We start from the raw sequence: 17244 nt of genomic DNA on the forward strand, positions 1-17244 counted from the left end.
ATGCTATGTATACAAATTCGTTACTTAAGTTTGTATTAGAAAAATTTAAAGTAGTGATAAAGAAATATTTTGTTTTGTACAAGCTCGTATTTTTAAAAGTTTATACTTTTTATAAAAAAAGCCCAAAAGATGTATCTCCTTAAAAGTTCTCTTAATTCAAGATGTTATAGATTGGATATGATCTGTGATCTGTTTGAATTTGTTCTATTTAATACATTTATAAGATTTAGTGGGAATTTATATAAACAAACTGTATGTATTCCTATGGGTGGGAATGCAAGTCCATTCATAGCAGACCTGTTTTTAAGTCAATTAGAATATGAATATATGATAAATAAAAATAGCCCAAGCAACGTAAAATATAATCTTTCAAATAATAAAAGATATCTGGACGATCTCTTGGTAATAAATTGTGCAGAGTTTATTGAGATTTCAAAAAATATTTATCCACAAGAGTTAATTCTTGAGCCTAGCTATGGGTTGGGACACTCCGACCATTTCTTAGATTTAAATATTAATATTTCAAATAATAATAAATTAGTTTTTAAATTATATAATAAAACGGATGATTTTAATTTTGAGGTAATTAATTTTCCATATCTTGAAAGTAATATACATTCAAATATTACTTATTCGGCTTATTATTCCCAATTATTTAGGTATGCAAAAATATGCAGTAATTATACAGATTTTAAAAATAGATGTAAAAAGCTGAGCAAAAAACTGATCTTAAGGGGTTTTTCTGCCAAAAAAATTAGTTGGCAATTCAAAAAATTTAGTTTCATGTATCATGAACTCTTAAGTAAATATACAAAAAATTATAATGAAATACTGAATGATATTTTAATATAATTTCTCGTGCGCTTTTCTTTTTTTTTTTGGATATTTTAGTTTCTAGGGGTTTCAAACAAGCTTGAGGATCTTTAAATTTGTAATTGGTTCCAGATACCAATAAAAGATACATCTGGACATGTCTTCATTTGTTCCAGAATGGTCTCTTTCAGTGACCTCTGGGATTTTACTATGGAAACATTGAAACACTTTTTGTATGTAATTTTTAATAGCTTGACTAGTATGCATGTATTTCACAGGTTTTACCTTACATAGGGTTACCATATAGATCTTATGGTAGAGGCACCACCGTGCTGGGTAGAGAATGTTAAGCCTCGAAACCCGTTAAGGCCGGTGATTTTTCTTCTGATGAGCCCTAAATGGAAAGTTTTACTTGGAAATATTTTGCTAGATTTAAGGTGCTTTTGCTGGTAATTTTACAACGACTTACATTTATTGATGACAACTTTGCATGGATTTGGACTTTTCTATTTGGTTGATGGTTTGGGTATACTGTTTGATCCTAGGTAGTTGGGTGGATGTGTAAGGTGAGAGCCTCGTTCAAGTGCACATTTGTCTCAATTGCTGGATTAGGACGACAGTTTTTTTTTTTTTTTTTTTTTTTTTTTTTTTTTTTTTTTTTTTTGCTTTTGCCAAGTAATTACCTCTTAAACATAATAAGTAATGCAGTTTAAATTTGTTATACACATTATAATTTTTTATTTCTCGACCGCTTAAAATCCTCTCATAATAGGTCATCTTTTCTCAAAGATTACATGTTCTAATGAGTTACTTCTCCATTGCATAATTTTGTAACTTAACAGGTCGATATAACGGTCATGTGACAGACAGTGTATTGCTATTTTTCGAGTATCGATACCATAGACCAAAATATTACTGTTTTTTATTTATTAAGTATTTTTTCAAAAACATATGATGATAAAAATAACATTTTAAACACATTAAAGTATGAAATAGTACAAAAAATACACAATTACTTTTTTTTTTTAATTCTAAAAAGAAAATTTTCTTCTGGCACTTGATCGATACTCGTATCAACTTGTATCGAAGAAAATATTCGCCATTATTCTTTCTCAGTCGGCTAAGTCCAATTGGTGTAGTAGGACTAATTTTCAAAAAATTACTGAAAATGGCTACCAAGAAGCAAGCGGATCCCCTCTCTTTTCTTAAGGATTTTATGGCCGGTGGTATTTCCGCTGCAGTTTCTAAAACTGCTGTAGCACCTATTGAAAGAGTCAAGCTTCTTTTGCAAGTCCAACATGTGTCTAAACAGATTGCAGTTGACAAACAGTACAAAGGTAAAAACTATTTTGTAAATTAATTACAGCAAGTCTAGGCAAAGTGGTAAATTTTTCGTTGTTCATATTATTGACTTACGAATAAAGTAGGCCTAACCATACCACTTGATGCCTTTGACAAAACAACCTTACCTTTCAGTTATCAGTTTCTTTTTCTCTGGCTTTAGTTCTGAAAATACAATTCTTGTTATTTGAATAGAACTTTAGGTAAATATTTCGTAGTTCAGTTATTGACTTACGAATAAAGGAAACATACCACTTGATGCCTTTTTATGCTCTTTCCAAATATAGCCGGTAAAATTCTACTTTAGCTACTTTTGGCTATCTTGGAATGGGGTTAGGTTAGAAAAATGAAACTTTCAGGGATTGGTCTACAGGCTAAAGTATGTCCCGGGAAGGTATTTTGAAGTACCTACCTCCACTCCTTCTCCCTCTAGAGGGTCCTGAAATTTTGCTACATGACAGGTCTATACCCATTGAAATTTTGACAAAACAACATTTTACATTAATTTTCAGTTATCAGTTTCTTTTTCTCTGGCTTTAGCTCTGAAAATGCAATTTCAGTTATTTGAGCAGAATTTTAAGCCATATAAATAGTTTATGTCAAAAATTTAGGAAATGTATTTGCATATCTTTAAAACCTTATAAATTAGAATTGAGCAAAGTTGTGAAACTGAAAACAATTTTGTTGTACCTCATTTAAGCAGTAGATTTATTTTGCAAGGTTCCACTTTTATAACACACAGATTTTTAAAGGTCATCAAAGGGCAGGATCCTCTAGAGGGAGGAGGAGTGGAGGTAAGTACTTCAAAATATCTTCCTGGGACATACCTTAGCCTGTAGAACCATCCCTGAAAGTTTCAATTTCTTAACCTAACCCCTTTCAAGATAGTCAAAAGTAGCTAAAGTAGAATTTTACCATATAGCCTAATAAGCATTTTTATCGTAAATGAATTTTACCTTCACCTTTATATGGTATATATTTGCACATTAGGGGGGGGGGGTGTAAATTTTATTTCCAATACAAATGAGAGGTAGACCCTAAGTAAACTTTACCCCCACCCCCTAATTCATTTGCAATAAAAATGATTATCAGCCGAAATTTGTAAAGAGCATAAAAAAAGGTATTGAGTGGTAGGCCTATGTTCACTTTATTTCAAAGTCAATAAAATGAGCTGTGAAATATTTACCAAATTTTATGCCATATCAATGTTTTTCTTCCAAAATCTCGGAGTGTATTTCCATCTCTTTAAAACATTAGGCCTATAACCTGGGTTTGAGCAAAATTGTGAAGCTGAAAACAATTTTTGTTGTAGCATACTTCATTTAAGTAGCCTAGCCTAGAAGATTTATTGCAAGGTTTCACTTTTAGAACACACAGATTTTTAAAAGTCATCAAAGCTCAGTACCCTCTAGAGGGAGAAAGAGTGACTCCAATAAAAATGCTGGAGATTTGCCCCTGGAAATTGGTACTTCAAAATACCTTCCTGGGACATACTTTAGCATGTAGACCCATCTCTGAAAGTTTAATTGTCCTAACCTAACCCCTTTCCAAGATAGGCTAGCAAAAAATGGCCTAGCTAAAGTGGAATTGGTAAATATATACCAGATCATATTATTGAGTTAGGAATAAAGTGAATAGGCCTACACCATTTGATGCCTTTTTTAGGCTGATTAAGAACATGATAATCATTTCTATTAGAAAGGATTTTCCGCCCCCCCCCCAACCTAACCCCCACCCCCAGATGTGGAAATATATAGGCCTATCCTGAATTGACATATAGGGGGGGGCTAAAATTCAATTCCAATAGAAAGGATTGTTATATTTGTAATCAGCATAAAAAAAGGCATCAAATGGTATATTCACTTTATTTGAAACTCAATAATATGATTTGGTAAATATTTAGGCTACTGTGGAATTTTACTCAAATAACAGGAGTTGCATTTTTAAAACCCAAATCAGAGAAAATTGTAAACAAAATTAAGGTAACCTATATTGTTCTAGTTTAAATTTCAATAGGCCTAGGTAGGCTATAGACCAGTCAAGTAGACTTATTTCTAAGACATAAAGATCAGAAGAGAATTAACATAGCACAGTAGCTTTGCACACAAGAAACTGTTTGCTTTCTTGAAAAGTATGCCTACCCTACTTCAGTTAGCCTAACTCTAGGAGAATAGAACTTTCAGAAATGTAGACCTATTCAGAGCCTAAATTATACCCTAGCTTGGAAGGTGTTTTTGAGTTAATATACCTACATTTTTAATTTGTTTAGAAGATAAAATTCAGACCCGTCCATAGGCCTACCTGTCCTAAATTGGGAGCAAAAATGTCCTGTTATGTTTTGATTTTAGTCTTCTTTTCTTGTCTCCAAGTTTTCAAAGCACATTTCCAATGACTTCTGTTGGAATTTAGGTCAACCCCAAGGCATGGCCTAGCTCAAGATTTTCTTTAGGCTTTGTTAATGCTAGAAACTTATTTCAGAAAGTCACTGATATTGATTATGGTACCCTACTTGTCTGTTATAGACCCTATGTATAGGCCTATAGAAGCTATCTCTATAGAAACAGGTTTCTCTGACACTCACTCCTAATGAAATATCACAAAATATGATGAAAATTTAATACTTTATTAACAAAACTATGGAAACCACTGAAGGACCTTGTAGAATGCAGGCTTTTTATTGAAAGAGTATAAAGTCATGCTGTGTCCATTGATGCACTGTTTTGTTTTGGGCAACAATCCCTTATCCTGGAAAAATCTAATTGCTTCTTCTTCAGTCTTTGGAAAATCTTAAATTTTCATTTTAACATCCATGATCAGACACTATTCTCCTTCAATACAGATCCCAAACTCAGTAAAAACTTGTTCCAATTAGATTCTATATACATTGGTGCTATAACATACAAGTGCCAGAATTCATTTGTGATTGAAAAAATTATTAGCCTATATGTGGAAAGAGTGTAAAAAGCCACCAAGTGTTGTATTAATCTTGTAATCATCAGTAATAGAATCTTAGATATTGCCTAGGCTTATATATTTAGGACTTCCTGTTGTATGAGGTAGATGGAATAAAACTTTCTGTAATGAACTAGGGGCCCAAACTGTTCCTTGGGAAGGTATTGTCAATCTATTGTAATATCTCAATATTGACAAGAATGTTTTACTGTAGATGAATTTATGGTATTTAGCCTATTCCATCTTTGGCTCTAGTTCTGAAAAGTAACTCCTATTATTTCAGTTGAATTGTCAGCCATTTAAGTCCCTTTTCTATTTCTCGTGTTAGATGTTATATCATTTTAAGGCATTTGAGCAAATGTATGAGGCACAAACCTATTTCTCTTTTTGACTAATTTGAACAGTGCATTTAGGCTTATTTTTTAAGGTTTCATTGCTATAATGTGCAGGTTTAAAATGCCAGTGTATATTTGAGAGAAAAGGGGTGGAGATAGTTACCTCTCCAGGGGATCATAGAGGTTCTGGATTTATTCCTGTGAGCTAATAACTTTCCTGAACTATTTTCTAAGATGGACAAAAGCCCAAATTTTAATGGTCCCAAGTATAATGTTAAGTTTTTTTAAGTAATAAAATTATTTTTTGTTTGATATTTTTAACAACTGTGCACAGCCTAGCCTAGTTTTAGCAACAGTGCAACTCTTTTTATGCCCTTGTTGTCCTGTATAAAATTATTGGTACTTTTCTCAAATACAGGACACATGAAAGAAAAATTGTGGTGTGCCACCACATGATGATTGTGGTGTGCCACCACAATCATCATATTGTATAAATAAGAAAAGCAGTTAAAAACAGAAATAGCCTGTGCATAAAAATAACAGCCTACCACATGTAATTGGCCAATGTTTGTTTTTCTTCTCCTACATTTTGATTAGTTCCATAGAGTGAGCTTATTTGGATTTTTACTACTCATTTATTGCTGGCTATGTTTACTAGTAGCCTACAGTTGTGACAGTGGGGTACTACTAACTATACAAGTGTATGTTTCTGCTTTGATGTGTTACCCCTCACCTTAGCAGCCCTGGTAGCCTCAGTATACTTGATTATTGATATATAATCTGCACACCTATTGGAAGTTTTGGAATTATAGCCAGTTTAGTAGCCTATTTACCATTGTGATGCCGCTCCCACAAAGTAATACATGTCAGAAACCAATTACTCCTGAAAAAAGTATTGATAAATGTGCTGTTGCAGGGTGTTTGCTTGACAACAGTTCTTGTGCTATACAGTGCGATAAATGTGACCAATGGTTGTGTGCACAATGCCTATCAATGTCCTCCTCTGAATATGATATCTTTGTAAAAATGAATGACTGACTTGGTAGCACCTGGGTATGCCCCATGTGTAAATCTAGAGGTTCAGCCCAACAAGAACTTACCCAGCTGCTGAAGTCAGCTCTTAATGAGCACTGTAGTGAAATGAAAGCTATGTATGTTGGTTTTCAAAATGAAATTCGCACCTCTCTGAAGGTACTGAAGGTCTTGAAGGTCACTGATCTCACTTTATGTATCCACTGTACGTCCAGTACTTGAGTATTGCTCATCAGTATGGTACTGCCTTAATAAGAGAGATAGAGAGAGGGTTGAGGGTGTGCAACGTTGGATCACCAAACTCATATCATACCTGAGTCATCTACCTTACCACCAGAAAATGCAAAGACTACAGTTGCCTTCTCTCGAGTTCAGACGTGATAGAGCCGACGTAATAAATACATTTCGCATTCTTAGGAATATTGATAATACCACCCCAACTCACTTTTTCACTTTTATAGAATACAATAGCACCCATCAACACCAAGACAAAATTTATCGACCCTGTTCACAGAAAAGAAAATGCCAGAACTCTGTCTAGTTAAGTGTGGACGACTTAGAATTCACTTCCATCAGAAATAGTTGTAAGTACCACATTCCAGTCTTTCGAAAGTAGTTTAGCCTCTACAGATTTCTATACTAGGTCCTATCACAATCCATTTTGAAATTATTTTTACTTTTATATTACCTGATTTGTGACAGTGTGACAGTTATTTTGTAAGCTTACTTTTTCGTAGGTTTCAATTATTAACAGATATGTTTCAGTTAAGTTGGTATGTTATTGTATGTTTCAGTAATATTGTTTTTCCAATGTTTTTCAGTTACTGTATGTTTTTGTTATGTCATTGACATTGTTATAGACTTTTTATAATTGTTTTGTGCGACAAGCTTGTTAAAGCTTACCGTATCTTGGTATTAATAAATAAATATCTCAAAAATGGAATTGATAAACAGGTTTCTGCAGCATAGTGAGATATTGCTCACTCCCTGACAAAGATTTAAATGTTAGTTTTTTGGGGTTTAGGAGGATTAAAAGGAAGCTTGGTTAGGTGACGTATCCAATATATGCTATGCTTTACACCCCCCCCCCCCTTCCTCCCCTAGGTACAAATATATGGCCCAGATTACAAAAACAATTATATTATAATACTATTTTGTTTTATTTCATTAGCATTAACCAAACTTCACCTCTTGCATGTGTCCTGTATTTGGGAAGAGTACCAAATTATTCCATTGTTAAATATATTTTATTATTTGAAGATGTTTTTATAACAGACACACATGAAAAAAGGATAATAATCTGATAAATCAAGCTTGGTAAGGATTGCCCCATTTCGCAATTAATAAATAAATAATGCAGTTGCTTTATGCCGTAAAATAAAAAAATTATTTGTATGTTTTCTTTTACTTTTAGTATATAGCCTAGGGACCATTAAAAGGATGGAGTTGTGCTCTTCTTAGAGTAGCAAATGTTGGATTTGAAAAGAGCATTCTCCTCATTCGGAGAATTAATGGTGCTCTTATTTTATTATTAGTGTTTCCTTCAGAAGAGGTATTCTTCTTTGGTGGCACTGTAGATGCTTCAAAACATTTTCTATAAGAAAATTCTTAGAGAAAATGTTTTCTTATTCTGATAAGAAAACAATTCTTACTTCAAAAATGCAAAACATGTATTTTTCTGTTTTTTAATTTATTTTGTCAGTGTTGATTCAATTTATGGGTATTAATTTGAAACCAGAGTAAAGCATTGTAACATGCATGGGGAATATATAATTTGGGCTCTATTCACACATTTAGGGCTGGGGTTCAGGGGTGTAAAATGTTCAGAAAGGAACCTAAAAAGATGTTTTCAATTAAAGTACGCAAAAACCATCACTGTCGCATAGTGAAATGCAAATTTGTCCAAAAATCTAATTGACACCATTGACTTTGCTTTCCCAAAATACTGATAAAATAACCAAGATATTTGCCCTGCCATGCAAAAACTACTGCAGCCAAGTAGCAATTTTTGCTCAAAGAAAAGTGTCAAAACACAAGTTGCGTTGCTAAAGTGTTGGAATTCTGTTGAATTCTGATACCAGCAGCTTTGGAACTTTTTTCATATCTGTATTTGCCTATCATCCTAACTGAGCTGTGAAAGTGCTTAGAAATCTGACTTGGTTTAGTGGGATTCAAAATCGGATGTTTTGTCATTTTTGACATATCTTGATTTAATGATTTTGGTCCTATTTGTCTCTGAAAAATGATTTAACCTGGGACTATGCGAAAACTGAATAATTGATCCAAAAAGTTTGCAAATACCCTACATATATTTTAAGTGTGTGCCAACAGTGACTAAATAATCTTGTTGGTCATGCCTCTGGTTTGGGGCCAGGGATGGTACCCCCCTTGCCTCCCCCAAATGCCATTCATGCAGAAATAGATCTCAAGCCTAACTGACAGTCTTGAAGCCCCTGGCTCCTTATCTTGTAAGGTTTGAAATATTCTTGGAGAATAGTTTTAAACTGTAGGCAAAAGCTGAAACTTCATTCAAGACCTGGCAGAATTGAGAACTGCCTTGCAAAGGCCTACATTAACAGAAGTAGACTTCAGCCAATATATGAATATTATTGATAAAAATAGGGAATTAAAAGTCCATTCAGTTCATTAATTCGTAATGTTCCAACTCAGGAAATCTTTTCATGGAATATCAGTAGGCCAATCATTAGTCACCCTCCCTCCAAACCCCCTCCTGTCTAAAACACTTCATCAAATAGGGGTCTTCTAAGATTGGTTGGGAGGAATTACCTGGAGAAATTGAAAAATAGGGGCCTTAGAATCTTCCACATGCCAGGTTTTGATATAGCCAAGCCAATAATATTGTTGTTGGGATTTGCTTTAAAATGTTTTGATTTTTGACAGGTGAGGATCTATATTATAACCAACCTAAATATTTTCTTATTTTAAGTCCTCATTTGTATTTGCTCTAAGAATTGTATTTTTATTTATAAACAGATTGTAATTGTTTCAGTAATTGTCACAAATTGTAATTGTTTCAGTTGTGTTGCTTAGTGCATTTTGGACATTTTAGGTAAAAATCTGTGTAATTAAAAGGAAATGTGCAAACTTATTATTGATTATAATTTTTTTATTTTAGGCATCATTGATTGCTTTGTAAGAATCCCAAAAGAACAGGGTTTTCTTAGCTTCTGGAGAGGCAACCTCGCTAACGTTATTCGATATTTCCCAACCCAGGCTCTGAACTTTGCCTTCAAGGTAATCTTGTTGATTTATTTTTTTTTTTTTTTTTTTTTTTTTTTTTTTTTAATTTCCCATTCAATATTTTCTTGTCTTGTAAAGGAGTAATATTAGTAAAGAGCCTAAGCTTAAATTTTAGATTTATTATTATTATTAAAATATTACCTTAAATAACCTTAATTTGCAGCTAGGAGCAATCCAAGGATTTCTCACTAAATGACGATGGATTATTTAATATCGTTTGATTTATGTTTAATTGATTTGGTATCTTCCTTGTTCATTAGTAATTATGAACTTGGATAGAACAAAAGAAAAAAAATGCACCATTCTCATAAACTGGATTCACTGGCCAATATCAGTGCTGACAAACATTAGACAGGAGAGTGTCTTCCAAAAAAATTTGGATGTTGTTTGCTTTTTCTGAATTCGCCTTTTTCATGATTTTGCGCCATTGGATAATTGGTTAAATATTATCAAAATCAGCAGTGCATTTTCTTCTCTGCTTTTTGTCTTGTTTTATAGAATGTATCATATATTATAATTGTTATGGATAAATAATTTGAATTGTCACTGCCATGTCTAAACGTCCTGAGATTATTGCCAAAGCCATCTGCTAAGCTATTCTCAAAGGTAGAATCAGTGTAGATCAGAAGCATCTAGGTTGGATTAACAGCCAAAAAAATGGGGATATGGGGAGGGAGTGTCATCCCAAAAGTCCATTCTTTATAGTTTAATTCTTACTTATTTTGTGTGCTTTATTCCTTTTTACATTTTAAATAATTTGACCTGGAATCTGAAAAATAAGGCTCAAGTTTCTTGGATGATATCTTAATTTATGGAAGCCCCCAAATCCTTGAGGCCTTTAGTCTACTGGGCTTATACCTATACAATTTACTGAATACATATATTAATATTCCAAGGAAAGAACCTATTGTTGTAAAATTGATAAAGAAAATTTGAAGACTACTGAATTTCAGTTCGAATCTAGATTTCGTACAATTAAACCTTTTTAGTTATTACCTTAAAAATTACCTTAAATCGCACTTGCTAGCGATATGGACGAGTTCAGTGTACGCCAGTTAGTGATGATAGGGCCGCGGGACATCAGCTTCATCTCATTGCGTGAGCCATAGTTTGGTTTCCCATTCCTTATCGAGATTGGCTTTGAAACTGTCAACGGATGGTGAACTCACTGTCGTTTCACTCAGATTGTTCCAGAGGCTTATGATGCGGTAGGAGAAAAAATGGTTCCTCTTCATTGTATTAGCACGCTTCTGAAAAAACTTCGCTGAATGAACCCTGGTTCTTGACAACTGGGCAGGCTGAAAGAGGTCCTTGTCGTCAGACTTGAGCAGTTTGTAGGTCATTATCATATCACCTCTTCGCTGACAGTATGTCAGAGTTGGTAGCTTGAGGCTCTGCAGTCGGTATTCATACTCTTTGTCTCTGAGCCCCTTTACGCATTTTGACACCCGTCTTTGGACAGACTCGAGAGCCATCTGGTCTGTTTTATTAATTGGTGTGGCGACACACATTCCAAATTCTAATCTTGGTCTCACCAGGCTCTTGTAAAGTTTTATGATTATTGCAGGGGATCTACTTGTCATTGTACGTTTGATGAGACCAAGAGTTTGGTTCGCCTTTGCTACTGTAGCTCGGGTGTGGCAGTTGAAATTAAGGTCTTCATCTACGCCAACCCCAAGATCTCTTTCAGAGGGGCTCACAGAGAGTGGCTGTCTCACACTAGCATTTGCTGACATCAAGTATTGACATCGTTGGTTATTTCTTCCAAAATGGAGAACCTTGCACTTTTCGACATTAAACTCGAGCCTCCATATCTTGGCCCATTCGCCAAAGCTGTCAAGATCTGACTGTATTGAGGTAACACCTTGCTGAGTTCCAGCAGGACCAATGAGCTTCAAGTTGTCGACATACAGGCTAAGCTTGCATGTAATGGTTCTTGGAGCGTCATTAATATATACATTGAAGAGTGTAGGTCCCAAAACTGTTCCTTGAGGAACCCCGCTTAAGACCTCAGCTATTTCGGAGTAATAAGCTCTGCCACCTTCACCAAAAACTCTGACCTGCTGATTTCTTCTCTTTGGGAAAGACGTGATCCAGTCCACCACTCCCTCTTGATTTCCAATTGCCTTCAGTTTCAAATGAAGCCTTCGATGGCAGACTTTATCGAAGGCTTTAGCAAAGTCTAGCAAGACCATATCCACTGGGAGACCTTGGTCGAGGAGCTCAGTTATGTAATTATACGAGTCAATCAGATTGGTTTCGACTGATCTGCCTGGTCGGAAACCATGTTGTTGTTTCGATAGAAGGTTATTTGTGACCAAATGTTTGAGAATGGCAGTGTTTACAATACCTTCTAGGACTTTCCAAACAGCAGAGGTAATACTGATTGGCCGATTATTGAAAGCTTTGCTCTTGTCTCCTCCTTTGTGTATTGGCGAAATATGGGCAACATTCTAGTCCATTGGTATGACTTTGGCGTCAATAGATTTTTGGAAGAGTCTTGAGAGGGGCATTGCTAGTTGGGAATGAGCTTCCTTTAAGAGTCGTGGATGTATGCCATCTGGCCCAACAGACTTATTTGGATTATTCTGTTTTCATTTGAGTTAATTTCCAGAATAAGAGCCCCCTGACAAATTTAACCCTTCAGAAGCTCTGCAATTTTCAGATAAAATATTGGGCTTTACTATATCTTGTTTCCTTGATTATTTTCTTTGATAGCTATCAGTAGCGTCAATCAAAGGGAGATAACTACCCCATATATTTTGAAAATACATTATGCCCTTCCGCCTAAATTTTCGTGAATTGTCACTTTCCATAGGTTACAGAGTATAATGACTCAAAGGTGTCTAGAAAGAGCTTGGAGAATCCAATTTGTAGGGGTTTTGAAAGGCTTTATCTATGAAACATTTTTAGAATTTTTAATAGTTGAAAGTAAAAAAAAATGTTGCTAAATTCATTAATATTCTTGGTTAGTTTCTGAATTTTGATGCAAACCTTAATTTCGTAATGTTGTACCCATTTTTCTTTTTTCATTTCAATCGATTTCCAGAACAAAACGTGTCGTTTTCTTTTTATTAAAACTTTTTTTTTAAAAATGAATATTGTGGAAATTTAAAGAGCCTAACCTAAAATGGTAATCCTTTTCTAGATTGAACAATTTATGCATACAAAAAACACACTGGTAACTGATTCATTGCACTGATTTATTTTGTGTTTGTATATGGGAGGACTAGCATTGTCTTCAAATGAGCATTATCAGAAATACAATTTTGGGTTTACTGACAGAATTTTGGCCTTTGCTAGTGTCTTTCAAACAGAGTATGTTGGACCTTTTGGCTTATTGTTTCGAGAGATAAAGCAGATATTACTGTTGTAGTAATAGGCGTGACCCACCTTCAGGTAGATCATTTTAAAATATATGTAAAAAAGGGAATAAATTTCAACTTCTGCTCTTCAAGAAAAATAGATGCCTAAAAATGAACTAATGAACATGATAAATTTTATTAAATTCGACAGTGGTAAAACTTGAACTGCAGTGCAACTTATACATCATTAATTAACATGTTGGTTGTTTTGTGAATAACCTTTTATTATTATTTTTTAGGATGTATTTAAGCAGATTTTTATGTCTGGAGTTGACAAGAAGACCCAATTCTGGAGGTGGTTTGGTGCCAACTTGGCATCTGGTGGTGCTGCTGGTGCAACCTCTCTGTGCTTCGTTTATCCCCTCGATTTTGCTCGTACCAGGTAAGTTCAGTCAACACTTCGGTTGGGGAACCGTATTTACGTCAGGGATTTTGAATAAGATAATTATCTGAGATTCTGGGTCAACACCAGAAGATATCTTAAGGGGAGGGGTGAGGAGTTGAAAAGATATTTGTTAAGATAAGCTGTTGTATTTCCGACTTCCACGTTTTTGCTTCTCAACAGGAGGAGGGATGAGTAAGCCACCTCCCTACTTTCAGGCTCAATTATTCAAAGATTGTTACTCAAAATCTAAGTTGCAGATAGGATTCAATTAGAAGCTAGACTATTTTTGGTGTTGTTATTCAAGATAATTTCTGCTATTTGAAGAATTGTGGATATATGGAATACGTCCAATCCAAAGAAACATAACATAAAGATGGATGGAAATGTTACACCTTATTGAAATCAGGAAGATAAAATTATTTATAATTTGCAAAATGGGAGCACTATGAAGATTATTCAGGGAGTTGTCCCAAGTGATTCAACATTACTCACTAATATTAATTAATAATTCAAACCTAATAAATATCAATTATGCTCTTAGGAATCCACTTGGAATCGGATGAAAAGTGTCATCAAAAAATAAAATAGAAGTAATCATTATTCTAGGCTTGTCTATAATGTACAATGTGATGAATATAAGTCGTCCAACGCTAGAGTACAAGGACCCTACGATATTCCTGTGTTCATTTATAAAAATCACAGCGTGGAAGATGGAATTTCAGTTTACCTGAAATTCCAAAAAAAAAATTAGAAATTAGATTGGCCACAAGATTAAATTTGTTTATTGCAATTTAAAATATGAAATTTAAGTAATTTTAACCTTGGTAAAATCTCTAATCCTCAAAGAATTTCCAAAAGTTTTGTTTCCATGGAAAGGACCCAACTAATGCAAACTAAGAAAGTAATGCTCAAAGATAAGACCTTAATTATGAGCAATTCTAGATTTTCTGTCTTGGTTAATTTTTTTTGGGAACAAGTAGCCGTGGGTTAATTCTTGTCAGGTTTTTCTGGCTTTTTTACTTGCTGTAGTTGTTCCTTTACTTGTTTTACCTGTATCTGTATTCGATTGCTCATTTTTAAGTGTATTTGCATTTGATGTGCATGTGCAGTATTGTACTATTTAGAAAAGGCTAGGGTTTATCATAGACATTGTTAGGAACCATTCTTGGTGTTCTTTCCTGTTGCAGTAGTATAATACGAGACGATCAGAAACCACACTGATTAACTCCCCTTTTTATATTTTTAAGTTAATATCTAATTTCTTGATGTTGTCAATTTACTATGTTTGCCATGATATGGCCTAAAAACAAGAATCCCTGTGACAGAATATATTGAAGTCGAGCACTAAGTAACAATTACATAAGCATGCATCGAAATTTTAGCAATAGATGATAGATGCATTAAATCAAAAGCAGTTACTAGTTCCTTTTTTTTCAAGTTGGCCTCTGAATGTTTTTTTTTTTTTTTCATTTTCATATATAAAATCTGATAAATTTTACAATTAAATTAGTTTGACTACCCAGAATCTTTGGAAATAGTCATGCTCCCAATTCGAGAATTGGGTAGATGTGATAGTTACAGTAATACTATTTATTTACAATTTAATAAACAAATTACTTTTGAAGAGTCCTTGTTAAAACCAAGTTATAAAACTAGATCTTTGCTAACAATTGACGATGAAAAACTGCAAGAAAATATTGTTTGATGTTTTTTATCAAAAGATCTTGTTTATATAAATACATATAAATGATAAAAACGTAGATAAAAACCTGTTCTATTAAGGCTAATCTTTTGGATTATTACAACCTTAGTAAAGTTGCACTTTTGGAGATTTTTCTAACTTGACATGTTCTTCAAGTAGGTGAAATGAACTTTCAATGTTGAATCAGCAGCATAAGTTAGGGTATGAAAGAATTTTCAACCTCGCGTTTCCCCTCATCCCTACCTATTAAGTTAGAAATATTTTAGGAGAATCGATTTAACTTTGAATAAGTATTAGAAAATATCTCAAAACTCGAGTCTAATCTTAACTGCTTTTCCAAGATTTGTCTGCCCTCCAAATCTTTAGAACCTTACAAATGGTGAAGGGTTGGAGATATGCTGTTGAAACGCCTTCTTGGCCTATAATTTGGACTGCGGGTTTGCTCATGAAAGCCTAATTCCTTTCCTTACTTCTTCTTTCTCTAGAAAAAAATTGAGTTATTCAAAACATTATCATTGTGGATAGTTGTGTGGTGTCAATTTGTTTGTATCGTTGTTTATTTACTTTTAATTACAGGTTGGCTGCCGATACTGGTAAGGGCGCTGCTGAGCGTGAATTCAGTGGTCTTGGAAACTGTCTGGTAAAGATCTTCAAAAGTGATGGGTTAGCTGGTCTCTATCGTGGTTTTGGAGTATCTGTCCAAGGTATCATCATCTACCGTGCTGCATACTTTGGTTTTTATGATACAGTCCGGGGTATGCTGCCGCCTAAGCAGAACCTCTTTATCAGCTGGGCCATTGCTCAGTGTGTCACCACTGTTTCTGGCATTGTCTCATACCCATTCGACACCGTCCGTAGGCGAATGATGATGCAGTCTGGTCGTGCTAAAGGCGACATGATGTACAAAGGCACCCTTGATTGCTGGGCCAAAATCTACAAGAGTGAGGGAGGAGGTGCTTTCTTCAAGGGCGCGCTTTCCAACGTCTTCCGTGGCACTGGTGGCGCACTTGTCCTCGTTTTCTACGACGAGCTTAAAGCGTTTATTGGTTAGGAAATATGCTGTTAAATTTAGATACTAGAACGAATTTTATGAGAATAATATTTGTGTATAAATTGAAAGATTGGTGCGTGAACCAGTGACATAGTGTGAAGATTGAATAACTAGTGAGAATTGCTACCATCTTTTGGTAAAAATTCGTTGCTGTTGGCAGTGTTCATACGCTGCTTCTAAAAATGCCATTGGCATTCCTTACTGGTGTATGTATTTTTGTATATACGCCTGACAAAATAAATAAAAATAGAAAAATTATTTCGTCCTTTTTCTATTTATTGAGAAATTTTATTTCCGTATAGATACACACATATATATATATATATATATATATATATATATATATATATATATATATATATATATATATATATATATATACAAATGTGTGTATCTACTGGTTCAAGTTTACTGTGCAAGCTTTGGTATGCAGTCTAGTCCTATAGTCTTATTGTTTCCACTCAAGACCACGATTTTACTGTCTTTCGATAGCTGATTGATTAACCGAATTAAATTTTAAATTTGCTTTGCATTTTTTGGTATAAAAAAATTACATGGAAAAGGGTTGACAAAACACAAAATTAGGGGGCATATCCTTTTTTTTAACTAAGTTCAAGTCATTTTCTAAGAAAAACTCAAGTAATTTAGAAATTCTGGCTCGGTTGATGCTCAGGTCTAAAGTAAGCGAATTCAAGGATAAGTATCTTTTGGTGGAAGTTACCACTGTAGGTTTGTCGCATAACTATTTCACAGGGGACACACGTCCTAAAAATATATGTAATAACAGGCAAATCTTATAGTTAAGCCTTTTGTAAAGATAAAATGCTTCAAATAAGTTTGCTTTTACCAGGCAATATTTATGGAGAACAAATTTAGATAAAAAGGAAGAAAGACAAGCACAAGTACTACGTGACACAAAACATTCTTAGTTGTACATCTGTATCACAGTTTATATAATTATCCAGTAAGTTTACCGCAGATGATTTCTGGCTCTTCATTCTCGGTGC

At 34.2% G+C, this 17244-nt stretch overlaps 1 protein-coding gene across 1 annotated transcript; it reads left to right on the top strand.

Moving 5' to 3' along the window:
* Positions 1 to 1923: 1923 nt before the first annotated feature.
* Positions 1924 to 16495, top strand: sesB (stress-sensitive B). Its single transcript, XM_089099297.1, has 4 exons — positions 1924 to 2150; positions 9610 to 9728; positions 13339 to 13481; positions 15763 to 16495. Exons 1-4 carry the CDS (start codon positions 1982 to 1984, stop codon positions 16235 to 16237), a joined length of 906 nt encoding a protein of 301 aa, XP_088955423.1. The 5' UTR covers positions 1924 to 1981; the 3' UTR covers positions 16238 to 16495.
* The last annotated feature ends 749 nt before the right edge of the window (positions 16496 to 17244 follow it).

Source organism: Artemia sp. Qi Xiang Cuo, chromosome 13 (assembly GCF_049724085.1).
Source record: "Artemia sp. Qi Xiang Cuo chromosome 13, ASM4972408v1, whole genome shotgun sequence".
NCBI lineage: Eukaryota > Metazoa > Arthropoda > Branchiopoda > Anostraca > Artemiidae > Artemia > Artemia sp. Qi Xiang Cuo.